General features: G+C 43.8%; 2 protein-coding genes and 1 pseudogene across 3 annotated transcripts; all 3 read left to right on the top strand.

Annotated features, from left to right (window-relative positions):
• Positions 1-291: 291 nt before the first annotated feature.
• On the top strand, positions 292-8,077 carry kyat1 (kynurenine aminotransferase 1). Its single transcript, XM_083641633.1, has 13 exons — positions 292-584; positions 683-741; positions 1,058-1,205; positions 2,167-2,316; positions 3,139-3,225; positions 3,326-3,451; positions 3,732-3,852; positions 3,944-4,020; positions 5,014-5,103; positions 5,970-6,156; positions 7,146-7,222; positions 7,487-7,573; positions 7,693-8,077. Exons 1-13 carry the CDS (start codon positions 516-518, stop codon positions 7,750-7,752), a joined length of 1,338 nt encoding a protein of 445 aa, XP_083497759.1. The 5' UTR covers positions 292-515; the 3' UTR covers positions 7,753-8,077.
• Positions 8,078-9,893: 1,816 nt separating this feature from the next.
• On the top strand, positions 9,894-27,060 carry spout1 (SPOUT domain containing methyltransferase 1). Its single transcript, XM_083641634.1, has 12 exons — positions 9,894-9,954; positions 10,058-10,097; positions 15,555-15,671; positions 16,296-16,455; positions 16,573-16,662; positions 16,751-16,800; positions 17,171-17,301; positions 17,468-17,540; positions 17,802-17,900; positions 23,464-23,566; positions 23,708-23,855; positions 24,251-27,060. Exons 1-12 carry the CDS (start codon positions 9,901-9,903, stop codon positions 24,338-24,340), a joined length of 1,155 nt encoding a protein of 384 aa, XP_083497760.1. The 5' UTR covers positions 9,894-9,900; the 3' UTR covers positions 24,341-27,060.
• On the top strand, positions 13,604-14,212 carry LOC310781096 (charged multivesicular body protein 6 pseudogene; annotated as a pseudogene). Its single transcript has one exon. The product of its transcript is annotated as a charged multivesicular body protein 6 pseudogene (transcript).
• Positions 27,061-27,081: the final 21 nt, after the last annotated feature.

Here is a 27,081-nt window from a genome sequence, read left to right as displayed (position 1 = left end):
GGGAACTTGTGATGTCAAATGTATCCTCACTGGCATGCATATCAAATGTCCTATTTCTTTAATCATCTAAGATTGTCCAAGACTATTGTATTGCAAGGACTATCATAGTTTATTATACTATAATAGCCAAACATGGGTCTGTGCCACTATGGTGGTGCTCCTGATTAGAGTTTGGGTAGTGGAGTTTTTTTTCTCGCAGATATTTTAATCTTGCCCCGCCCACACAGGAAGTAGAAATGAAAACACAAGGAGGTTCAACGGTCGTGACCTGCTTCACTGCTGCATCGATCCGAGTAACACTAATGTTGAGAGGAATAATTAATGGGGAATAAATATAATTAATCTTAACCTGCAGCCAACCAGAAAAGCGACACCGCCAGCAGAGCACCGTTTGTTTCCCTCCGTGGTTAGGTGGACGGAGAGCGGTGCATCGAGCCGTCTTCCCCGTTACTTTAATAACAAAGCCTGTGTGTCGCTAAAGTCCAGGCGGCGACAATGAAAATCGCTCGACTGGAATGATAAGGTGTTTTTCGGCAGGTTGGGCTGTAATTAGTCGGAGTGTAATTAAAACCCTCGATCATAAGGTGAGTGCAGCTGACCATTGAAAGACACGGAGCTATAGTCTGTAATAGGCTGACGGGTGACGGCGCTGGGACGCTTGAAAACTTTCTTTTGTTTTCAGATAATCATGTCACGACGATTTCATGCACGCAGAGTAGAAGGTGTCGACAAAAACATTTGGTAAGTGATATGAGCTGCTCAGCTGCAATGACGAGGCTGTCAGCTGACTGTGAGTCGAGAGAGCGACCTGGCTGACTCCGCCCCCCTTCCTGTTGACTGACAGATGCCCTCCCCCCATTAAAGCCAATTAGAAAATGATAAATTGTGTCTTTCAGAAATGTGTCACTGCAATTAAAATCATTGGTCGTTTTGGTTATACCAAAACACATGGTCTGAATGATGTGTACTATTAAATTCAATAAAATGCATAGCCTATACCCCATATTGTTAATTGTCACTTGATATTATACTACTGACACTTGTTTCATATTAACAGGGTTGAATTCACACAGTTGGCAGCAGACTACAAAGTAGTGAATCTTGGTCAGGGATTTCCTGACTTCTCCCCTCCCAAGTTTGTCCAGGATGCTTTCTGTGAAGCAGTGAGTGGGGGGTGCCAAATGCACCAGTACACCCGTGCTTTTGTAAGTAGACATTCACAATCTCATGTAATATTTACTAGTGTGAATGTATGTGTGTGTGTGTGTGTGTGTGTCAGAGAGACAGAAAGAGAATAGGCCTATAGGCTCATTTGAGATGACTTGCCTGGAAAGGAGGCAAAGCCGAACACTCCAGACTGGACACACTGCTCTTTTTCTTCTTCTACAGTTTTGTTTAACAGCGACGTAAGCAACTTAAAAGGTGCATTAGCGCCACTCATACACACTCAGACTTTCAGGTTACTAATTTCTATTTTAATATCAGCATTACAGGTGGCATTTATGAGTGACATCTTAGAATAGATATAAAATTGAAGTTTCTTCATTTCACTGTGGGTGTGGGATCTCCCTTATTTGTTATATTTTGTTAACATGATTTCAGTTATTCTTGATGGGACAAATTTGTCGAAATGGAAAGTTTTGCTTAATTGCACTAGTCTTTGTGTGTATCTGTGTGGACGTGAACCAGTGTTTTAGTCAAGTCGGACTTGAATCAGAGTCCTGGATTAATTTTCAGGACTTGTGACTCGACTTGGACTTGACCACTGATGACTCGAGCATTCATGCATTCAGACTCGGAAATTGGAGATGAGGACTCAGACTTGTTAATTGATAGATACTTTTTTTGTAATACAGTATTAGTCCCTAATAATTTGACATGAGATATCGTTAGCTACATTAATGCCATGATGACATTATTCAATTTTGTGCATGTGGATTCACGCTCCTGTTCAGTAACTCCAGCCTCTGACTTGGACTCGGGCTCAAGGAATGGGAACTCGACTCGGATTGTTCTTTGGTGACTCGGACTTGGACACCGACTCGAACACCGGGGACACGAGGCTCGACTCGAACTTGAAATATAGTAACTTGACTACAAGACTGACAGTGGACATACAGTCACGTTGTCCCGTGTCTCATCGTTTCACGTGTCCCCTCCCCTCAGGGCCACCCTGCTCTTGTGAAAATCCTGGCTAAATTCTACAGCAGGATCGTGGGACATGAGATTGAACCTTTCGAAGACATCCTCGTCACTGTGGGAGCGTACCAGGCGCTCTTCTGTACGTTTCAGGCACTGATTGATGAAGATGATGAGGTACGAAGCCACGTTTATTTATGATGAAGGGCTTTTTTTTCTTTCTTTTTATCAATATTTTATTTTATGGTTTTTCAGAACATGAAAAACAAAAACAAAAACACTCAGACAGGAAAAGGGGAAACGAAAAAGACAAAAAACAAACAAACATACATTTACAACTTTGCAAAATAGTGCTACCAGTCACGTAAAATGCCTATGTGCTTACAAAAGATACTGTGCAATAATCGGCCGGGTGAGTCACTTGTCATTTTTAACCTCGTCAAAATAGGCCAGGAATGGGTCCCAGATAACTAAAAACTTCCCCAATGAATTGGTCCTTTGGAACCTGAGTCTCCATACGCACAACCGAGACCGTCCGTCAGCCACAGCTGAAAAGAAGGTGGAGAGAAGGACTTCCATTCCTTAAGAATTAGTTTCTTGGCAACAGTCATCCCCTGTGTCAAAGACTGCCACACAGCCACCGGGAGGAGCAAAGAGGACTCCGAGCAGCCAAAGATGGCGAGTTCCGCCTCCGGTTGAAGGGCTACCTTGTAGGCCTTAGAGTACCAGTCAAATATTTTGGCCCAGAATCCGGACAGTGAAGGGCAAAACCAAAAAGTATGGGACAGTGTGCCCTCCGACACCCGACACCTATCACATAGTGGCGAGACAGAAGGATATATCTTGTGTGATAAAGGGCTTTTTAACAGAACCACTGTTATCAAATGTTCCACAGTGCAACACAGTGTGTGAAAATATCAAAGCAAAAGAGAGCAAACGCATCACAGCTGATTGGTTGTCCCTCTCAATAATCAAAATAAAAAAAAATGTGTCTTTCAGGTCATAATTGTTGAGCCGTTCTTTGACTGCTACCAGCCCATGGTGAAGATGGCTGGAGGAAAGGCCGTCTATGTGCCTCTGAGGCCAGTGAGTGGTTTCTAAATATGTAAGCATTGTCGTAGTCTGCATGGATGTACTGTTATAGAACAACCTTGGATGGATTATTTTCTCCTTTGTTAATTTCCAGAGGGTTGAGGACAGCAAGGTTCTGTCTAGCGGGGACTGGGTGCTTTCTGCTGAGGAGCTGGCCAGTAAAATCACTCCACGCACAAAAGCGCTTGTCATCAACACTCCCAACAACCCGTTAGGCAAGGTGAGGCATTTATTTATTTAAGTGTGCTCTGATATTTTGCACCGCGTTTAGAAAACCAATGTAAAAAGTGTATACGTTTCCTCTATTCAAACCTATTGAATGTGATTGAGTTGAGCTTCTTCCTCGACGCCAATTATAACAGTTCAATTCTGTTTGCTCTACATACATAGTTTTGTGTGAAATTTCCAACTGATGGTCAGTAATTTTGTGTGAATTATACATTTGTTGTTTGTGTCTCTGCACATCAACACAACTTTTAAAAAAATCCCCTCAAATCCAGGTGTACAAGACAGAGGAGCTGCAGATGATTGCGGACCTGTGCATCAAGCACGACCTGCTGTGCATCACCGACGAGGTGTACGAGTGGCTGACCTACGACGGAGCCAAGCATGTGAAGATAGGTGAGCTGGGATTGAACAGAGAAACCCACAGAAATCTTGCAGTGTAGAGCCATACTTTAAACAGTGTTTGGTGCGACTGTGTTATTCACAGCCAGCCTTCCTGGCATGTGGGAGCGGACCATCACTATCGGTAGTGGAGGAAAGTCCTTCAGCGCTACAGGGCTGAAGGTAACGCATGACTCTTTTCAGCAATCAATTCAAGCAGCCTGACAATCCTGTATGATGACCAGTGTTGGGGGTAACTCATTACAAAAGTAACATATTACATGTAATATATTACTTTTAGCAGTAACTCAGTAATATAACTTATTACTTATACATCAAAGGGTTGGAGTTGGGGGGTTAGATCAACATATGATTCCCGAGCGCGGCACTGCTGCTGCTCACCGCTCCCCCAGGGGATGGGTCAAATGCGGAGAACATATTTCGCACACTCAGGTGTGTGACAATCATTGGGACTTTGAACAAAAGGAAAAGTGGGCACATCCACTCGGAGCTGCAGGTGCAGGACAACAATGGCAACAACGAGTATCAAAAAGAAGTGAAGTCCGCACACTGCATCCACTTAACTCACAGTTTATTTGTTAAATCGACGTTTCGGTCGTGAGACCTTCATCAGAATCTTCTGATGAAGGTCTCACGACCGAAACGTCGATTTAACAAATAAACTGTGAGTTAAGTGGATGCAGTGTGCGGACTTCACTTCTTTTTGATAATCATTGGGACTTTACCTTACCTTACTTATAGGATTTCAGTAATATTATACCAGTTACTTTGTCAAGTAACTCAAGTTACAAATTGAGATTCTTTTTTTTTAATCAAAGCACATATTTAAAAAAAAAGATACAATCATTTCCTAATGAAACTGTGTGTTTTTATGCAAATAACCACTATAGATGACAATAACAAAGGAAAAGAATAACATTTAGGATTTAAGATTGTTTACATTGACTTCAAGGCAGTTGATGTCATTCTGCTGCTGCTGTTGTTTTGGTAAAAGTAATGCAAAAGTAGTGTAATAAGTAACGAGTTAATCTACACAGACAGTAATATTGAAAAGTAATGTATTACTTTCAAATGAAAGTAACTAGTAATATGTAGTATATTACATTTTGAATGTAACTTGCCCAACGTTGATGATGACTGCTATTTTCCTTTTAGGTTGGCTGGGCGATTGGCTCTGGACATATTATAAAACACCTGAAGATCATCCATCAGAACTCTGTTTATCACTGTGCTACGGCTGCTCAGGTTAACAAACATTTCCCAATAATCATCATCACTGCACTGATGTAAACATTCATTCATAGTTATCAGGACAGGGCAAATGAGACAATCCGATCCTCTTGAAATCTTTCAGTAGGGCTGTACAATTGTGGCTAGAATGAGCTAGCCTGGGTGACCCCAGCCTTCAACGTGACGTCACAGACTATGCCTGTAACGTACGTTTTCGTGACTGATGGCACATAGAAGTCACGTGGAGGCTGGGTTTACCCAGGCTAAGAATGATGAGGCTGATTATTTTTGCTACACACTGATATTACTTTTTTGCATCTTTAATTAATTCTACTGAATGTATCACTATAGACTGTTTCAGGGTTTTTTCCCTTTGTCCCTGAAATGACACTGAAATGAAATGTTCTTATCAATGCCAAGCTACATGAACTTGAGGTCTGGGGCCGGTTGCACAAAACACCTTCAGTTAAGATTTTCCGAGTTAAGGTGTCCATAAAATAAAATCAGTTGCACCACAAAACACCCTTAAGTCTTCTCCTAAACATTTTTAGTAAAACCTAAGCACAAGACTTAAGGGTGTTTTGTGCAACCGATTTTATTTTATGGACACCTTAGCTCGGACTCTAAGGAAAATCTTAACTCAAGGTGTTCTGTGCTACCGGCTAATATGATTTGTTGTGCAACCGTAGACCCAGGCACCATGGAATTTGCTGTCATGTGATCATTGTTCTGCAACTTTCTGTCCGATAGTGAAAGAAACCAGGTACAGGTGTAGGGCCGATTCGATATCATGAGCTTGATATCTAGACTCGGTAAGATAACTTGTTCCAGTTACACGTTTGAAAGCCTTCACCTCGTCTGTTTTGCTCTTGGTGCAACAGGAGGCAGTGGCCTGTGGTTTCCAGAGAGAATATGAGCAGTTTGGGAGTGCAGAGAGCTACTTCCAGCAGCTGCCTGAGAAGCTGCAGGGCAAGAGAAACAAGCTTGCCTCGTGTCTGGAGAGTGTGGGTTTGCAGCCCATTATGCCGGAGGGAGGCTACTTTATGATGGCCGACATCTCTTCTGTCAGTGAGTAGGCGGTCACTAAGTTGAATATCTGTACCTTGGCATGGTAGCATATTTGCTCGCTGCTATATTGCCAGTTGCCACTACTATGTTCTATTAAAATGTCAGCAAAAGTTGACACTTTGAGCAACGCAAGTCACCAGAGGTTTGTCAAGAGAGAGGGCGTGGCTTCCTTCACTTCTCACAACAATATTACTTGCCTCTCTCACTAGATATATAGCCTAATAGTGGTTTGCTGCCATCTAATGGGGCTGAATATTGCATGTTGTGGCTTTAAAATAAACTAATGGTATCATGACAGCCAATACTAAACCAGCAAAATAATACACAAGTTGCTTTTTCAAAACTTTGTAGCTGCACTAGTCTTGCTGGCCAGCCTCCCCTCCCTACCCGGAGAGGAGTCTGGCGCCGCAGGTCTCCATAGTGGGATTGCGATGGGTGGCGCTTAGCGGCAGTGCCCTTGGAAAATAGTTTCAAACAATCCAACTTGCCGTCTTCAGCGTCTAGCAACAAGCTAGCGTGTAGGTTTCTGCCGTTAGCTTGCTAGCTAGTTAGCATTGTTGTTTTCACTGCAGCGGCAGGGCACTATTTACAGCGACACACAGGGAGGAGGGAGCGGAAGCCGCTCTGATTGACATGGTCGGAGCCAATGACAGAGCTTGTAATAAGCCGGGAGCGGACATCCGGCAGTGACTGAAACAGTCGCTCCAATGGGAGAGCAGCTGTAGAGCAGGGGAGGGCTTATCCCAGTTGCCTGTTTCCGTCGCGCCAGACTCCTCTCACGGTAGGGAGGGGAGGCTGGCCAGCGAGACTATAGCTGCACAAGCACCTCGGTCAGAATAGTTCGCTTGTAGTGTGAGAACGGCCTGTAAATATGCATTAGTATGATAATGATTCAGTTGAACTTCAGATGTGAAATTGTCTTCTCATTTCAGTGCTTTTTATCTACGACGAGCTGTACATTTCCTTTACTAAGCTTTGTTTTTCAACAGCGGTTGACTTCAGTGACCCAAGCACTAAGGATGAACCCTACGACTTCAGATTTGTCAAGTGGCTCATTAAAGAGAAGGTAAACATTCACGCGTTTCAATGAATACTTTGTTGCCATCTATCTAAAGATGGAAACGAATTTCTGAAGTAATATCAAGAATGTTTTAGTCTTTATGGTTTAATTAGTGTCTTTTGAAGAAAGGATATAATGGAACAAAGGTGATGGGATTAGTGTTTGATTTTGTTGTTGGGTACGGTGATGTAAAAGCCTGTTTTTTTTGTTTTTTGTTTTTTTTCTTCTCAACATTTCTCCTCTTATCTGTAATGTTGCTGTTTCCTGCAGGGTTTAGCAACAATCCCGGTCTCAGCATTCTTCAGTCCAGAGCACAGCAAGGACTTTGAAAAATACATACGATTTTGTTTTGTCAAGGTAAAGTAGACCTAAGAATGATTTGATTTGGGTGTTTTTTTGAGAATTGAATTCCATTCATTGTGTTGCTCTTTGTCAGCTCAAGCCCTCACTCAAATGTTCTCCTTCTTTCCTTAAAGGAGGACTCCACTCTGAATGCAGCAGAAGACATCTTGAGAAAGTGGAGTACCAGAGAGTAAAATAATAGCCAACAATGTGAAGCACACACAGTTGAGCATCTCACCCCCATCCGTCCACATTTCACCAAGCTAGTTCAACTTTGGAGTCTCATCAAATAAACAGAGCTGTTGGTGTTTAGTGTACTGTAGCTCCCCAAACATAACATCAACCTGCAGTTTGTCCTTCAACTGTCTTCATATGAGACTGTGTCCTAAGACACCCCCCCGCCCCCAAACAAAAAAAAAAGCCTATGAATGCTTCTGTGCGACAATATATGTGGCTAATTATTTTTAAACGCAAATTTTACTAAATTATTTTTCTATGGTTTATTTTAATTGTCTTTCATTCAGGGTCATCAATTAATAAAGGGTCAATAAAGCGGCAAATAAATGCACATCTTGTGTTAATTAAATCAATATTTGTGTCTACTTAAAAAAAAGAAGTCCTTCCATCAAAAGGCTGTGAGTGGTGGAGGTGATGCTGTTCGCAAGCTAAAGTGTTTTATGTAAGGGATAATCAACGACTAGGTGTGTGTTAAATGATTTTAATGCATGACATGAAGTGTATTGCAGCTTTCAAAATGTGTCTCCATGCCTTCTCCTGGACCAACTTTCTGTTGGTCATGATTTTTCTAAATCATGCAAGGAAACAGTTGTTAAGCTCACATATTGGCCTTCTCTTCTCTTCTCCTCTCCTCTCCTAATAGACCCCCATATTGGCCTTTCTAGTTTCTTTCTCTATAGATCTCATAAAAAGTGACCCTTTAAACATAAAAACGAATAAACTATTGACGTGTCATTCAATGAATTGAATTCAGATCAAAAATTGTATTCCCTAGCAGGAACTGAAACCTGGCTTAACCCTCATAAATAAGCCTACACCTTAAACAAGGCATTACCACCAACAAGAATCAAGGAAAGGTAGGATGCAGTGTTGATGTATTATAGCCTAGGGCTAGGCAATAGGGCCTATTGCCCACCGCTTGTCCTTATTTGAGATTATGGCAGTTAAGCCTTTCCTAGTAGACTGCAGCCAAACTCTCAGATTACCCCACCTTTATAGAAACCACCTGGTCATACCTCCAGTCTCATGAACTTGCCATCTTCTCTACATGTATGGATGGTGACAAACTGTGACAAGTGATTCATGTGACGTGGGGTGGGGGGGGGGGGGTGTTACACATTCTCACAAAAACCTGAGGTCTTCTCCAAAAAGGTTTTCACAGTCTGAAGTGAACCCAGTTATAAAGCACACAAATTAATAATTTCAATTGGTATTGATACAATAGCCATAGTCTGAACCCAGCTATTATTATCATCATCACTATGATCGCTTTATCTCGATGAGGTTTGCATGAGATCTGAGAATAAACAGTATTACTAATTTGGGCTTTTGTTTTGTCACATGGTCTGGCGGTGTGATCCATAGATATATAGTGTGATCCATAGACATATATAAAGGCTAGATGGCTTACCCGCGCTGCCGGTCAATGGAGAGCGACGTCGTCGCATGGTGGCCATCTTGCTACGGCACCACAGCTTTATATATATCTATGGGTTAAAAAAACGCTAACATTTTATTATTATTTTTGGCTCCAAATTACACCAAACTTAAACTGAAGCATCATCATCATGAGATGAATTCATGCACCTAGTTTCATGCAGTTTCATCCATTTTGCTAGGAGCTATGAGCATCTGTTGTTGGGTTAGTATTATCACATCAGATGATCATAACTCCTAGGGAAATGGATGAAACTGCATGAAACTTTGTGCCTGAATCCCTCTCATGGCATAGATGCTTCGGTTTAATTTTGGTGTAATTTGGAGCCCATCAAAAAAATAGTGTTTTTAGTGTTGTTTTTTTTGTTGTTGCCATTATCTCGGGAACGGAATATGCTTGTAATAAACCAAACCGTTTGTAAATCCGTCAAGATTTCAGCGAGTTATGAGTATTTTTGTCTGTGCACCCTCCAACAGCTACCATAGAACGTACCAGAAAGCCTGCCGTAGCAAGATGGCGGCGCTTCAACGACGCTGGTGACTCCGCCTTAAGCCATCTAGCTATGGTGTGATCACCCAGACCCGTGCTTTTATTTTGAAATTCATGAATGGCGAGTCTTGGCGACCTGGAAGTAAATACGGTTCACGTGGTCTAGTGTATGTCCGAAATGTCTGCCGTCAGTAACGTTACAGCGAAAAGACCAAAACATGAATCCGTTCCGGTATTGTAACACTTGTATACTAACTTTTTATATTGACTGTTATTCATTTTTGTGTGTTTGTTTGATGTCGCATCCGATTGTGCCCTACTTTAAATTGTTACAGCACGTGGAGAAGGTGGACTGGAGGAAAAGGAGAGCAGACCGTGAGTAAACATCAGCTCAGCATCATGTTCGCACTACGGGGAATTCTTTTGGCTTTTATTTGGCCTCATCGTAAGACTGCTTCGGCATGAGACGCACTGAGCCTCACGTATTATGATACATCATACATAGGAAGAGGCTTTGCGTGAAGTATTTTTTATGGATGCAGGTTTAGCGTTAGTTCGATCTATTATACTATCAATGGTTAGTTCGCATTGGTTGCGATTTTTGGGAAGCAGTGCCACCGTGTGGCCTCAAGATGATGATCATGCAGAGGGTTCGAGTCTTCTTGAGGCAGTGGCACAATTCTCAAGCAAGTCAAAATGTAGAACAGCAAATCAAGTCAGAACTTCCTTGGGCCGGGTTGTAACATATGAGGGGAGTCATACACCAAAGTAAAAGTTAAAACAATAAATTATTAACTGAAACTAATGGGAATTAACTAGAGAACACAAACTCCATTAAACAAACAGAACAAAAGGTGCATCGGTGAGGAGGGGAGAGACTGAATGGTCTAAAGGTCTTCTTAAGCCCAATGAGTCAGAGTACACCAGGCCCAGGTGCACCCAATCCCCAATACCAGGCTCCTCCTGCAAGACAGGGCCAGGAGTGTCGTCAGAAAGTGTATGAAACCCATGACCAAAATTGTCAGACATTCTGTCATTGTGTTACTTATGGTTGGAATTCTAGTTAAATGAATGATTACCCTTTTTTGCAGGGGAGCCCCTGGAATCCCCTCAACAAGGACCCCTGAGGCCCAATTTGAGAACCACTGCGTTGTTTCCACAGGTTCAGGCTTTATTGGCTGGGCTATGAGCAAGAGTCGTCCATTTTTATTATTATTATTATTATCATTATTATTATTATTGACCTTTTTCACAGCAGCAATTGTGTCTAAAAGGCAGGGTCAAACACAGGTCCAACCAAAACGTTAATGAGGGTTTCCAACTTACAATCTATTTGGGTGTTCCAGTGCTGGGGCCCTCATTAATGTTTTGGTTGTGCCTGTGTTTACCCTCCCTTTTAGACACAAAATGGCTGCTGTGAAAAAAGCGAATTATTATTATTATTATGGCTCCGCCGGCGATAGCCAGGCCAGAGGCATTATGGTTTTGGGTTGTCCGTCCGATGTTCGTTAAGTTAACGCGATATCTGAGGACCGCCTTGACGGAATTTCATCAAATTTGCCTCAAACATCGACTTGGACTCAAGGATGAACTGATTACATTTTGGTGGTCAAAGGTCGAAGTCACTGTGACCTCACGAACGGCATTTTCAAGCTCGGTAACGCCATACCTCAGTAACGCCTTGATGGAATTTCTTCACGTTTTGCTCAAACGTTAAATTCTGGACAGACATCGATGTCGACTGCTCATTTGTTGGCGGAGGCATATATATCTGCGGTGCGGTCGTTGTAGTTTTTTACAACTTTTAATAAGCTGGACGTCGGACACTACACATCACATCACAACTGTCTGTTGTGTCCTGGCGGGAGTAGAGGCCACTTTCTCTGCTCCCATGCGGTTCTCAGCTGTAGTGACTGGTGTCTTCACATAAGATGGCGGTGGTTAGATGTAGTGATAGTCTCTCATCTCCTGTAGCACCTCCTCCAAGGCTTCCTCCACTGTCCGCTTGGGAGGCTTGTGCTTGCGGATGAACTTCTTGGCCTCCTCCAGTGTGGTGTATGTGTAGTCCGCCAGGCCCAGGCTCTGCACCAGGCAGGAGTGGAGATGCCTGCTGCTCTCCAGGAAATGCCTGGTCAAGGCAAGCTGCTGCCTCAGCATGTCATTCAGGGCAAACACCGCCGGGCTGTAGGTGCTGAGAGCTTCCACAGTTTCTGCACTCACAGTGTGACTGGCCACTGGAGTTGGGTCCATGTAGGCCGTGCCCGCTGCAGGGCCCATAGTAGCCATGCCGGCAGACCAGGTGTAGGCCAGTGGGTCAGGTTGGGTCTGTACCGCTGCCTCTTTTAAAACCCTGCTGGGCGATGTGCGTCTCCTCGTCCGGCGAGACGAGGACCGGTTGCCGCGGGATACCGAAGATCTAGAGTCTCTGCTTCTGCTAAGTGGCCTGGCTGTTCGGCTGTGATCTGAGCTCCGCGTGACGTAGGAAACACTCGTGTCAGAAGAGAAGCTGCTGGAGTAGTCAACTTCTGTCCTAATGCAGGACCCATCCAAAAAGAAGCTGCTGGAGTAGTCAACTTCTGTCCTAACGCAGGACCCATCCGACACCTCGCAAACATCGCCCTCATCGCCGTCGTCTCCTGCCAGGCACTCTGACACCACCTGGCTGGCAATGGCACTGTGATCAGTCTTGGTTCTGTTCTCGCTTTCGAAGTCACTCTGGTAGTCCTGCTCCTCTTCCTCTTCCTCCTCCTGCTTTTCCTTCTGTCCAGGGTGCTGCCGATCTCCAGTCAGGGCACCAGCAGCGCTGGCTTTGTGTTTGGATGGTTTGCTTTCGCTCTCCTCTGCTATTGTTTCCACAGTGCATTCAAGGCTATCAGACACCAGGTCGTCTAATGACACAAGGTTTATCTTGAAGTCTGGTTGTCCAGCTTCAGAGGAGACTGAGCTCCTCTCACTGTGGGTAGTACCCTCTGAGCCGGGGGCCGCAGGGACGAGCTCCGACAGAGAGAGGACCTCACTGTCGCCCGAGAGCGAGCACGGCGGACTCCTGGGCCGGGCTGGGCAGGGCACTCGAGACAGGGGACAGACAGCAGCTGGAGGTGGCGTGGAGGACATCTTCAGACTTCGGCTCAGCAACTTTCCTGCTGTTCTCAAGGAGGAGGCTCTTACTGCTCTTAACAGGCTGTCCTCTGTTGAATCGTCTTTGGGTTTTAACAGCAAGGCATCCATAATGTTAATGACATCACTGATGTCACAATGTCTATGACATCATCAGTGGGTATGATTTCACATCACATCACTGATGATATCAGCTGCCTGCAAAATCGTCAGTGATGTCACATGTAACAATAATGCTTCTTTTTTCTCTCAGAATTCTGACTTTAATCTAAAAATTCGAACTTTGTTCTCAAAATTCAGACAGTAACTCGGAATTCTTACTTTAATCTCAGATTTCTGACTTCTTTTTTCCAGAATTGTGACATTCAACTCAGAATTCTAACTTTATTTTCAGAATTCTAACTTTATTCTCAAAATCCTGATTTAAAGTTATAATCTCAAGATTTTCATCTAAATAATTTTTTTTTAATAAAAAGTCACTATCTATCTGGTAGTGAGTGAGTTAACACAATGGTGATTGAGGCTATGGCCCATTGATGGAAGCCTTTGTAGTATATAGTGACATTATGTGACATTAGTAATGTCACATCACAATTTACATCACAATTGCTAGAGGGACTTCACTGATGGAGTGAACTGGGGTGTGTACACGTGTCAGACTACCCCAATTAGGGAGGCTAAGCTGCGAGTTAGGTAAATAGTTTAATATTAAGTCATGATCTATAAATTAATTTCTAGTGTATTAGCTGGGATGCTGTGTCAATATGGGAAACATTTTTGGCAAAAAGAAACGGACTCGAGTGACAGAGCAAGACAAGGCAATTCTGCAACTGAAACAGCAAAGAGATAAGCTGAGACAGTATCAGAAGAGGATCGACCTGCAGCTGCATAAGGAGAGACTTCTAGCCAAGCAGCTGCTGAAAGATGGCAAAAAGCAGAAGGCACTCCTCTTGCTGAAAAAGAAGCGCTACCAGGACCGACTCCTAGACAACATCGAGAATCAGATCAGCAAACTGGAGCGCATGTGTCAAGACCTGGAGTTTGCCCAGATCGAAATCCAAGTCATTGAAGGGCTGAAAGTTGGAAATTACTGTCTGAAAAAAATCCACGAGGTGCTGTCCATTGAGGAGGTAGAACGGATTATGGATGAAACCCAAGATGCTATTGAGTACCAAAGGCAAATAGATGAGATCCTGGCTGGCTCTCTGTCACAAGAAGATGAAGATGCCGTACTGGCGGAGCTGGAGGCCATTACTCAGGGAGACATTAAGCTTTCTGACGTTCCATCTGAGGAGCTGCCAGAAGTCCCAGAGGAGAAACCAGAGAGGGAACGTGCCAGGAAGAAGCACAAGCGGGAGATGCTCGCTGCCTAGACACATGCCTGACCCCGCCTCAGCAGACCTGGTGGCTCCTAGCTCCTGCCCCAAATACTCAAGTCCTACGTAAACACACACAAACATCCACTGGAGAACTCGCTCCCCCATGGCCTGCTGTGTACCACGACAGTTACCCTTATCTCCAACCTTTCTTGGCTTGGAAGTCATACTCTATCCATGACAGGAGTGATGGATTCTTTGGCATCATCTACTCTCAATTAGGCCTAGATTGCCTGACATGGCCACTAGGAACCGAGGCATCTCCTCTGTCCATATGTCTGCATGTCTGTCCCCCACGAAAGTAGACCAATCACAGCTCACGCTGCTATGACATCACTGATGAGGTCATAAATCACAGATGATGTCATACAGTTCTAGACGGCTCGGCCTGGTGGCCAAGTCAGAGATGTTATATATCACCAATGATGTCATAAATCACTGATCTCACAGATAGTGACGAGGTCATAAATCACAGATGATGTCATACAGTTCTCGATGGCTCGACCTGGTGGCCGGGTCACCACTATATTGATGTCATATATCACCAATGATGTCATAAATCACTGATGAGGTCATAAGTCACCAATGTCATACAGTTCTAGACTGCTTGTCCTGGTGGCCAGGTCACCACAATAGTGATATCACTGGTGATGTCATAATGTGGGGGGAGGTGTATTTTCTACGCTCACACTTTGAGCAATTGTGATGTCACTCGAGCAATTGTGATGTCATCAGTGAGTGATGTCATCACTGATGTCATCGGTAACGATAATCAGTAGTGTCAATCGAGCAATTGTCACTGATGATGTCCTCAGTGATGTCATCACGCCCGACTGTGCCCACGTGTGAAGCTAACGCCTTGTTCACAAACTGCATGTTACTGCTTGCTATTAGGGGTGTCAAAAATAATCGATTATAAGATGCATCGCGATGCGGACGTGCACGATTCTGCATCAATTCACAAATGTCAAAAATCGATTATTTAAAAAATAATAATAATCAAATAAAATATAATGGAAGTACATGCAGTTGTTTATTTTAATTATGGATCATAATACAATGCAATTCCAAATGTACTTTTATTTTAAAAGTAGCCACACAGTGAGAAAAAATAAACCATGTATTGGAGAAAAAAAGTGATGCATCGATTTAAGATGCATCGATAATCGTAATCGAATCGAATCGTAGCCCTCTGAATCGCAATCGAATCGTGAGGCCAGTGAAGATTCACAGCCCTACTTGCTATATAGGTAAAGATTGCAGGGAAGCCACGTCATTACTTTACTCTGTCTTATTTATATCTAACTTCCTAACCAGTGTTCTGGATCTTCCTCAACAGGTGATGACTCAAAGAAGCAGAGAAAAGAGGCCAAGCTGATCAAACAGTTGGAAAAGCAGAAGCAGCAAGAAGAGGCAGATGCCGAGAAAGCAAAACTTGAACAAAGCCAGAACAAAGGTAAGCGTATCATTCCATGATCATCATTCCATCATAGGTGCTGTGGCATCAGGTATGCAGAAGCTAAATTAAATCAATTAATAATCAATTAATACATTATTAGGATGGGAGGGGGTGGGGCTCGGTGGTGTGCAATGATAGCTCCAGCCCACCAGTGCATGCGATGGACAGTCCTCTCGCTTAACCCAGCAGCCAAACTGGCACTACAAATAAGACAATCTTCATTTACTAAAAATGCGACTCAATGAACCTTGTTCAATGTGAGCATTTTTGACTCAAAATTACAATCAAGTTGCACCTACTGTATAAGCGTGGCTTGTACACAGAGGATCTCAAACTGTACTTTATAACCTATTTATTTTACAAACAAATTATAGACATAATTCAGAGTTGAAATTGAAAATAACCATAGCTTTTTCCACCACGATTAGGGTATTACCAATCTGGGAATCCATCGATTAAAAATAAATACCGGTAAATAGGAATCAGGAATCATCAGGAATACAGGAATCCTTTCAGTGATAACTTAGCCTCTTATATGCATTCCAAGTACTCGCTGTTGCCCCACATCGCCCCCGAGGGGTCAAATGGTAAATAATCACTGATGTGAAATCTGTGTCTCAGGTCGGACGTACACGGTGAGCGTGGCCCTACCTGGCTCTGTCCTGGACAACGCCCAGTCCACTGAGCTGCGCACATACCTGGCCGGACAGATAGCCAGAGCCTGTGTTGTGTTCTGTGTCGACGAGATCGTCGTGTTTGATGAATATGGGGAGGATGTCACGTAAGTCCACATAGAGGCGTCACATTCTTGGTCAGCAGTCACACCTCAGGATGTGTGTCGTCTTCGGTCGTTAGAAAGCTAAAGGAGAAAATTTTGCCTTTTGCTTTTGTCGCACAGGACTGTAGAAGGGGAATTTACAGGTGTTGGGAAGAAGGGACAGGCATGCATTCAGCTTGCCAGAATTCTTCAATACCTGGAATGTCCACAGTAAGTAGAAACGCATTGATGCCCATATCAAATCAATATTATCAGCCTAGTTGATCAGATTATGATCATAGCTTTTCTTCTCCACCAGGTATCTGCGCAAATGGTTTTTCCCAAAGCATCAAGATTTACAATATGCAGGTAATTTTGAAATATTCCAAATTTCCAACACATTCTTCACTTTAAGACCCCATTTTACTCCTAGTATTAAAATGCAATCTCTATCTGGATACTTTATCTGCAAAAAGAAAGTCTTTTAAGTTTCAGAAAGTCTTAAACACACCTTGGATAGACACACCTGATGTTTTTGCATAGTGCAGGCAAAACAAAAGAGATCAGATCATGGTGCAAACAACAATAAGGCTTGGAAGTGCCAGGTGCCACGCCATGATCGCATTCATCATCTGACTGAAAAGTGAAAAGATTGCATTTTAATACCATGTGAAAATGGGGCCTAATAACAAGGAATATTGCTTGGAATTCACTACTTCGTGTTGTTTTGTTCCCCCAGGTTTGCTCAACCCTCTAGACAGTCCTCACCATATGAGGATAGATGAGGAATCTGAATACCGGGAGGGAATCGTCCTCGACAGGCCGACCAAACCAGGAAAAGGTTCGCTAGTCAACTGTGGAATGAGGAAGGTGAGCGTTTGTTGTTCGGAGGTGCCACCGAAACCGAGACATCGTACAACATATATATTTTTAATGTGGATGCTATAATTCTAGATTTATTTATTTGTATTTATTTATATTGTATTTGTGGGGAAGTGAATACGGGTCTACTAAATATGTCCATCTACTCCTCCAGGAAGTTCAGATTGATAAACAGCTGCAGTCTGGACTACGAGTCACCGTACAGCTCAGTAAGACCCAGAATCAAGGTATTTCTGTCCATCACAATGTTCACTTTTCAGTGTATTGGTCGTGTCTTTTGATTAGGTCATATAGCATGCAGTGTATTGCAATTAACTGTGTGTGTGTGTGTGTGTGTGTGTGTGTGTGTGTGTGTGTGTGTGTGTGTGTGTGTGTGTGTGTGTGTGTGTGTGTGTGTGTGTGTGTGTGTGTGTGTGTGTGTGTATGTGTGCGTGTGTGTGTGTTGTGTGTGTGTGTGTGTGTGCGTGTGTGTGTGTGTGGATCATCAGAGAACAGATTATGTAAAGGAGTGGTGGTGGCTCCTCATGTTCCCAGGAGTGAAGGAGGTCTCTACTGGGGTTACAGTGTCCGCCTGGCATCTTGTCTCAGTAGGTTGATCACAACTGTCATGTTTCAGACACAAACACACAATCTGCACAGACGTGTTGAGGCGCAACGAACCAAACACCAACATAGTGTTTTTGGCCTACTCTGCTAGGTTGCAGCATACATTTAGTGCACGTCATGTGTCAAAGTCAAGGCCTACAGGCCGAATCCAGACAGGTGTAACAGGCCAGATTAACCCCCCACCGTACCTATAGGTGTAACATTTTTGATTTGAAACCTTGCTTGTAGGCTACATAAACTGAAACAACCCCTAATTGTTATTTTGACATTATTATTATTATTATTATACTACCGTAAATTCCGGACTATAAGACGCACCGGTGTATAAGCCGCGGGACCAAAATTTACTATTTTTTTCTTCTATAAGCCGCACCGGTCTATAAGCCGCGGGTGTTTTGATGTTTAATTACCATATGAAAGGGTTCGTGCACAGAGAGGAATGTCGGGAAAGCGATGGCTGTTTGGGGAAGCTCCCATTTATTAACATTTCAACAAAACAAAACAAAAGTCAGGTCACTAATCCCCAGACAAAATCACACAACAATAGGCTATATGTGCAGCAAACCTGTAACCAGAGAAGTCAAGTCACTAATGCTCGTCTTCCTCTTCTTCCTGCGTACTGAAACCACCAAAGTCCTCATCTTCAGTGTCGGAAACGAACAGGTTCAGGGTGGCTTCGTCAACCACTCTCCTCTCTCCTTCATTGTCACTCAAAACCAACGAACTCCTCTTCATCTATAGCTGTGTTTCCATTACAGTTTTTCGCAAAAGAATTGCGATATTTCTACAACTTCGACAATGTACAATTGCGACTTGTAGGCGTTTCCATTGAAGTTGCGTTTGAGTGATTCCCCGTTGCAGCAGCTGCCACAGTGATTACGCACGGGGATCTGCCCCATATCCCGTCCCCTGCATGCTCAAATCCAACCAATGGTCAATGGAAATCCCAACATGAAGTTACAATGCATATAAACGAGCCTGATTATCAATTCAAAAGAAAATGAGTCGCAAAATGTTGCTGGCTGCGTGAATGCAGTCAGCGCGACAGGCAGAGGAAAAAAGGTAGCCTAATAGCCTACAACTGGTCCGATTTAGAGATGGAGGGGGGAAAAGGCTGATTTGGTTCTATAATTGCACCTGAAACGTGTGCAATGTATTAGCCTACTCACAGTCACTGTATTCACTTCAGACAGCACCACCGCACCAGTGTGTGCTTTTCATCCTCTCATCTCGCCGCTGTGCCAAATGCGCGCACACAGGCAGCCTGCTGTCACCATGGACCGATTTCTGCCATTAAACATTATCTAATTTGCCCGGCTACGCTTTTGCACAACACTCGTCTTTCTGCTAGGTAGCGTTGCTTCAAAGTTTTCCACTTGCTGCGGAGGTTTTGACACGGCTATCGAACCTTACTTACCAAACTTATTTTCCGCTCCTTTTCCAAGGGATAATATGGGTCACATGACGTGCAAATGCGAAAAATGTGTTTCCATTACACTTTTGCGATAAACTGCTATATCGACACGTCTGAAAAACCACCTCATGATCATCTACTGCTCGTTCTCATGCTGTCGAGAACGAGCAAAGCTTTTTTTTGGTGAAAGAATCCTCCAGGGCGCTTCTTGTTAACAGTCCGAGTGAGTGGCAGGTCGAACGTCAAAGGCACTTCATCCATATTTATGATCTGCTCCGGTTCGATGGAATATTCCTTGATCTTCCTTTGTGTGAATTCGCCGAAGTTTGTGATTTTCTCCTGGTAGTCGGGGGAGGGAGTTGATGGGCTTGTGGCCGTTTGCTTACCGTAATTACCATATGTAAGTGGTCACGCACAGAGGGGATTGTCGGGAAAGAGATGGCTGTTTGAGGAAGCTCCCATTTACCGTATTACCGTAACATTTCAACAAAACAACATAACACAACACCACCGTTGTTTATTTTTACAGTGCACACAGTGTCCGCGGTGTGGTGAAAAGAGGGCAAGAGAGGAAATTAAAACAGAAGTGGATTTATAGTTAGAAAGAGTGCTAAAAAAGAGAGATTTTTTTTTTTTTTTTTTTTTTTTTCTGAAAAAATCCATAGATAAGACGCACCGTTATATAAGCCGCAGGGGCCAAAAAACGGGAAAAAAGCCGCGGCTTATAGTCCGGAATTTACGGTACATTGAATATTAAAATTTTATAGCGTGGCCGGCCACTAGGGGCCGAGGCATCTATAAGAAGGTCTGTCTGTCTGTCCCCACGAAACCAAGCAAGAAAGAAAGAGGCCATGTCATCTTCTTCTGTGGTGTTTTATGGCAGTTGGTATCCTTTATGTTCCACCGTTTCTTCTTGTTCTTCTTCTCTTCTGTTTTACAACGGTTGGCGTCCAGCTTATTGGTGCATTATTTACCGCCACCTTCTGTCCAGTGTGGATGAATCGACTTACAATCTAAATCCCTTAACACACACACATACACACACCTAAACTACTTCATACCCTACTAAAAAACCCTATATCTCTTACAAAAGCTAACGGAGCCCTGCTCTGCGCTCTCGTGCTTATTACTGACTACACTTCTCAGAGGCTAATGTCACTGATGATGTCATACAGTTCTTGACGGCTCGGCCTGGTGTCCAGGTCACTACAACAGTGATGTCATATTATCACCATCATCATTGGCATCCGTCAGTCTTGGGAGATTATGGGCAAGGAGGGTCTCTTCACACCTGGAGTTGGAGAGCTGCATGCTCTTTCTCCAAGCCAGTCGTTCTGAGGCTGCAGCTTCCTAGGTGTTCCACGTCCACGCTCAGGGCGTTCAGGTCTCTCTTGCAGACATCTTTGTAGTGTAGTTTGGGCCTGCTCGTGCCTATGGGATGTTTTCCCTGCACTCATTATCCATAGAGGGGATCGCTGCTGATCTGGCCATCGTCCATTCGCACTACATGAGTGAGCCAGCGCATCTTCTGGTCGCTTGGTAGATTGTTTGGTTGATAAGCTGCAGTCCGACTGAATTGTCATTGGTCGGTGCTGCTTGAACAGCCTCATATTTGTTCTTATTTGCCTCAGTCATCGTTAAACTGCTAAAACATCGTCAGCTGCATCTCATCAAATCTTAATATTATGCTGCTGGGTTTGAAAAGTTGAATGTCTCTGGGTGTAACTGAACAACCTTCCCTGCCATCTCTAATTGTATTCCCTTGTTTCACACTGAGTAAAAACTTTTGGTTTTGTCTGCTCGCGTCTCCTCTCACATGCAGCCTAGCCTGCCTGTCTCTGCTGCCCCGAGCAGAGGGGGCCAGGGTTGCCTGGCAACTCACAGACTGGCAGGCAGGCCAGTGTGCACATTGCCAAAGATTGTCTAGGTCCGAGGTGATGACCTACTGGCCAGTAAACTACAAGAGACATCATATATCACGGTCATGATATCACAGGACCCGCAGTTTATTTTCTGAGCTCCTGTTACCGCCCACACCAACGTGAATACCGCCCGTTCCCGCGGGACCCGCGGGAGTCCCATCCCATCCCACCCCTCTACAGCCGGGCCTCGGAACACGGGAAAACCTCCCTCTGCGTGCTGTCTTGTGCATTTCCCCCTCTGCTCCTGTGGAGGCGCTGCTTTCCTTTTCACCTGGGCTGCAGGCTTCATGTTCCAATTGTCCCTTGCGGTGGAAACCGGTTTCTTAATGCAGGGCTTCCTCACACTGGGCGCTTTAGGTGCCATAGCTCTGCGCGTTTTTAGTGGCCAGCTGAACCTCAGTCATGTCCAGTAGGTGGCGCCCCGACCCCTGCTCTCCTGTAGTCCACCTCCATATAGTCATCATTGAACTCATCCAAGTTGTAGTGAGTGGCTGTCTTTGGCACTTGGCTTTGAGGGACAGTGACCGCTTCCCTGGCTGCAGCAGTGTTGGCGGTTGGGGCAGTCTGGATCATGTGTGGAGCTGGGGAGCTGGACCTCTGCACAGGTAGAGGACACCACCCTCTCTCTGCCTGCTGTCTTGTGCAGTGGCCCCTCTCTGCTCTGGCGTCGGGGTGCTACCATGGCACTCACGTTCCTTTGGGCAGCGGTCTGGGTCTGAGGGTCTGAGGTATGGTGGACCTGCGTGGTACCGGAAGCATGGGGCACATGATGCGACGCCTGGGTGGTACGCGGCTCCTGGGTGGTTTGCGAGGTACGGGATTGCTGGGTTGCACGGGACGGTACAGCGACAAACAATCGATCCCAATGTTCCGATCCGATGTTGGACGGATGTGCATATTCCAACATCTCCCTTAGGGTCATGTAGTCATTGGACCAGATCCAGAGTGCGTTCTTAACATTGAGATGCAGCGTGGCCTCTTCTGAGTTGTCCGTAAAGATCAGGTCTGGATTGGTGACCTTCACCTTGTTGATCAAGTTGTCCAGCTGACTCCAGACGAGCCTGCGTCGGGCCCGGCAGCTGTATTGGTTCTCGTCATACTGTGAGAGGGCATGTGTGAGGACCCTTCTGATGGAGTCCTTGCTCAGTAGAAGCATCATCATCAACTTCCAATTGCTTGTAGGTTGTGCAGAAAAAAGAAGTCCCGCGGTCTCTTTATTTCCGCTGTGATGAACTTCACTGAACGCTTAAAGCGTAATGGGTGTCTGAATGATCAACACCGGTTTATCTTGGCATTGGAATGTTCATTATTGAATGTTCAGAGCAAGGTCATTGTGATGTCATAAACTGTCGCAAGTATGCTTCACTGTTGTGTGGGAATGTCAATGTCAGTGACTGAAGGAAATATATCACTCATGATGATCTCATAAACATGATGTTACATACAGTAATGAGGTCATAAAATGACAGATTGTCATACAGTTCTAGACAGCTCATCCTCGTGGCCAGGTCACTACTATAGTGATGTCATATATCACCGATGTCATAAATCACTGATCACTGATAAATCACAGTGATGAGGTCATAAATCACTGATAATGTCATACAGACGGCTTGGCCTGGTGGCCAGTTCACTACTGCAGTGATGTCATATCAGATGATGTCATAAATAATTGATGTCACAGTGATGACGTCATAAATCACTGATGTCATACAATCATACTCAAGCAATTGTGATGTCATCGGTGATCTCGCTCAAGCAAGGCGCTAGTGCAGCGACCAGGACACATACCCTCAATCCGCCTTCCCACCCGCAGACACAGCCAGTCAGTCGTGCCTGTATGGACGCACGGCCACGCCGGAGGTAACACGACCCTCGTGTTGGTAGGCAGGGAATCTACCGCTGCTGCACTACCCGGACAGGGAATCTACCGCTGCACTACCCGGACAGGGAATCTACCGCTGCACTACCCGGACAGGGAATCTACCGCTGCACTACCCGGACAGGGAATCTACCGCTGCACTACCCGGACGCCCGAGGATTTCTTAATTCTTAACAAAAGGCCGGCAGCAGTGCTGCGAGTTTAGATGAGTAACATCTGTACATTTACAACCAGGCCTTTGAGGGCAACCATAATCCTGATGTGGTCCGGGGATGGAATTGAGTTTGACACCCCTTTCTGGCTCTGCTGTGCTTTTGTCGATGCAGGTGATGTGTTCACAGAAGGTCCATATAAAGACGGATACGACCTGACGATTGGCACATCAGAGAGAGGCGGCAACATCGACCAAACAACACTGTCGCCATTCAAGTAAGTTCAGAGCGAGTAAGGTGAGAGGGAAACTCAGAAATAGACTTTTTCGAACATCGATCGTATGAAAGAGAGTGGTACTTTATCATATTGGGCTTTATTTTGTTTAATGTATTCTTTCTGTTCTGTTTGACTTTCTAGGCATCTTTTGGTCGTTTTTGGTGGTCTGCAGGGATTGGAAGCCAGTGTAGATGCTGACCAGAAACTGGATGTAACTGACCCCAGTGTTTTATTTGACCATTACCTCAACACCTGCCCGTCCCAGGGCAGCAGGACCATACGCACAGAGGTGAGCGGGACACAGGTGTTTGTTAGGGTTGATACAAAGTTGTGTGAGGCGAGGTCATTTTCCACACATTGGATAGCTTATGCTGTAAGGTCTGTAGATAATGTGCATTTGTTCTGTCTATTGTGGTCAACAATAGACCATTTTCACGGCGGCCATTTTGTGTCGAAAAGGCAGGATAGACACAGGTGCAAAACACTAATGATGGTATCCAACTTCCATGATTGGAAGCTGGACACCCTTGCTTGCAGCTGTCTTTACCCTGCCTTTTCGACACAAAATGGCCCCCGTGAAAAGGGTCTCTATGTATGGCGATAAATAGAGAGGTGTGTGTGTGTGTGTGTGCGTGCGCGCGTGTGCGCGTATATATGTTTATACATATATTTATTTATTTACAGGAGGCGATCTTAATTTCCATGGCAGGACTGAGACCAAGCATCACTGCTGCTTTCTCAGATGCGTCCAGTGCTTCATTACAGAATTTGTGATTTAAAAAAAAAGAGAGAGACTTCTTGGCAGTGGTGTTGTGGCAAGAAGAACAGTCATCTATGGTATTTGCCATAAAGTGTGTAGGACTGCTGTAATTTTTATGATGTGGCCACTAGGGGTCAAAGCGTCTTATAACAGGGTCTGTCTGTATGTCTGTCCATAATGTCCCCACAAAAGAAAGTGGCCAGTTCTATATATAGGTGGTCCTCATTGAAGATTATCTTGCTGAACACAAAGTTTGCTGTTTCATAAACGTGTTAACCACACATTGACTTTTACACGTAGGAACCGGAAGTGCTAACATCCAGGTCCTCCGGACTCATTCCTGCAGTACTCACACAGCGACACAGTAATGTATAAATACACACACTTGGATTTCCTTGTATTGGTTTTTTAAAGCATGTAATTTGTTAAGTAAACAGACAATACAGAACTTTGCAAGGGGGGGGGGCAGCACCAGGAGCTGCACAACGTGGACAAAAAAAAGTTGGATATTGCACTTGTGAATTTAATATAATCAACATCAGTCGAAACGTCAGATTTCATAGTGAGAAGGCATAATAAGCAAGTCTGCAATTATAACTGTAAAATACCATTGATCTCTGACAATTGAATAACAGGCAACATAACGGCAAGGGAGCACAGCAGGCGATGGGGTTATCCTCTATAGCTGTTTGACACAAGATGCCTACAGATTGATGCTTTCTAAAAAGCGAAAATCATAAGAAATTGCAACCTCCTGGGATTTAGATATCTGTTATGTAAGAATTGCAATTTCACTTTTAATTGGACTAATGGTGCAGTCCTAAGGAAAATACATAGCATTAGCATGATGCATTCTCTGGACTATTTTTGAACTCAAGCTGCATGCGCCGGGATGCCATTGAGGTAAAGAGGCTTTGTTCACGAGGCAAGTTTTGTATTCACAGTCTGATTTATGAAAAGACTGAAGTAGTCCATCAATATCTTCAATTTGATTTTTTTTACCTGTATGAGATGTAAAAAATAACATCAATAAATAATAAATGTCATAATTTAAAAATCCAAAACAAACACCACATCATTGTGTACATAATTAATTTGTGGGGCTCCATTGTAGATTGTGTCTTTAGATTGAGATGTCCTTCTACTAGACCTGACTTGGATCACTATAACATTGTGACAAGTACTCTTGTTGCAGCCATAATAAATAATTGATTTGATTTATAATGAGTTAAGGTTAAATGGTCATATGGTCAGTGCTTGGGGGGAGAAAGGAAGTTAAATGTCTAAAATAATGAAAGTGAAATGATTTATGTAAAGCGGTATACAAAACAAACATGATGTACTGTAACTATGGTGTGGTTAAATCTGAATGGTCATGATTATTATACAGTATGTTTGTCTTGCTCCCCCCATTGGGTCAGCTCTGCTACTGCAGATGTTTTACACCTAGGCAAGGATGGCCGCCTGGTGAGACGGGGAGGGAGCAGAGCCGTTTTATAACCCCATTTTGAAAGTATACCGCTGAATTAAGTTTAACTATTTTTTAAGTGAAAGTCAGTTGAATAATATGTCCATAAAAACCTTTTGTTAATAAATTCCTTTGTTAGCTTTGATCCGCGGTTGCTTATAGTTTTTGCATTGAGTCGTCAAACCTGCTCAAACAGTGGCTGAATTGTTGAAGCAAGCCTCTATAGAGTGCTGCCAAAGTCACACCCTCTTCCGGGTTCGGCATGGGACCTAAGGGATTTCATTCCCTGTTAATTTTTCCATAGATGTTTCTTATAAAAACAGTTTTACTTGGTCAAACCAAGTAATTAATCTATGGTATATTCAGGAGACCATAGAACATTTCACTTGGACCATAAGAAAAAGCGTTTGCCTTTAATTACATCTTCAGTAAACTGCCATACTCACCCACAGTGACTGGGTGGAACCATCCCATACACACTGATGTTATCACACATCTCAATGGCTATGACCATGGTGAACCAGCCTGTGCTCAACCAGGAAGAAAAAAAAAGCTGACTTTTTTTGTTATAATTTAATTTTTTGGTCAAAGTGAAATGTTCTATTGTCTCTTCTGATTCTGAATATAGCTGAATCGCTTGGTTTGACCAAGTAAAACCTTTTTTACAAAAAAATGAATGAAATCCCTTAGGTCCCATGCCGAACCCGGAAGACTTTGGCATTCTATAAGGCGCCTTCCTGTACATATGGACAGAAATCTGTTCAGTACAAGTCAAGAGGAGAGCTGAACAGCATGCACAGTATTTTATAGGCCGCTGAGACTCATAACTCACTGGACGTACTGGCTAATAAATTATAATCCCTCTTCAACATTGGAAACGAGGGTGCATTCTTAGGACATTTGAACAAAAAACATTATAAACATGTAAAAATACATCTTTTAAATTAATTTTTGTTTGTATTTACAAAAAACTCATCAGATGGCTGCCACACTTGCATGTGGAATACATTGAGTATTGCAGGAACCTCGCAAAAATGAGATTCAGGCTTCTTTGTACATCTTTGCAACATTCAATATTCTTGGAGATCTGCTTGATAGCTTGTTCCAAAAATACATGCTTCCAAAGAGTTTTTCCTTCCAAGCGTGTGTATAGTTCAAAGGAGGGGCACATACAGAAAGGTTGTGAAAATCCCCTTGTATGTTGCTCTTTGACAAAGATCAATCAAGTGAAATAATTTACAATGAAATCCTGTCCATATAGTTAGGGCTATGGTGAGTGAATAGACT

This window comes from Poromitra crassiceps (genome assembly GCF_964638095.1).
Source record: "Poromitra crassiceps genome assembly, chromosome: 8".
NCBI classification, from domain to species: Eukaryota; Metazoa; Chordata; class Actinopteri; order Beryciformes; family Melamphaidae; genus Poromitra; species Poromitra crassiceps.
The sequence above is the reverse complement of the archived record's forward strand: the minus strand, read 5'-3'. Positions and strand labels throughout refer to the sequence as shown.

Coding starts and splice junctions, on each gene's coding strand:
- kyat1 (XM_083641633.1), top strand. CDS start 516: ATGATAAGGTGTTTTTCGGCAGGTTGGGCTGTAATTAGTCGGAGTGTA. Junction 5,104..5,969: donor ACTGTGCTACGGCTGCTCAG/GTTAACAAACAT, acceptor TTGGTGCAACAG/GAGGCAGTGGCCTGTGGTTT. Junction 6,157..7,145: donor GGCCGACATCTCTTCTGTCA/GTGAGTAGGCGG, acceptor GTTTTTCAACAG/CGGTTGACTTCAGTGACCCA.
- spout1 (XM_083641634.1), top strand. CDS start 9,901: ATGTCTGCCGTCAGTAACGTTACAGCGAAAAGACCAAAACATGAATCC. Junction 16,456..16,572: donor GAATATGGGGAGGATGTCAC/GTAAGTCCACAT, acceptor TTTGTCGCACAG/GACTGTAGAAGGGGAATTTA. Junction 16,663..16,750: donor CAATACCTGGAATGTCCACA/GTAAGTAGAAAC, acceptor CTTCTCCACCAG/GTATCTGCGCAAATGGTTTT.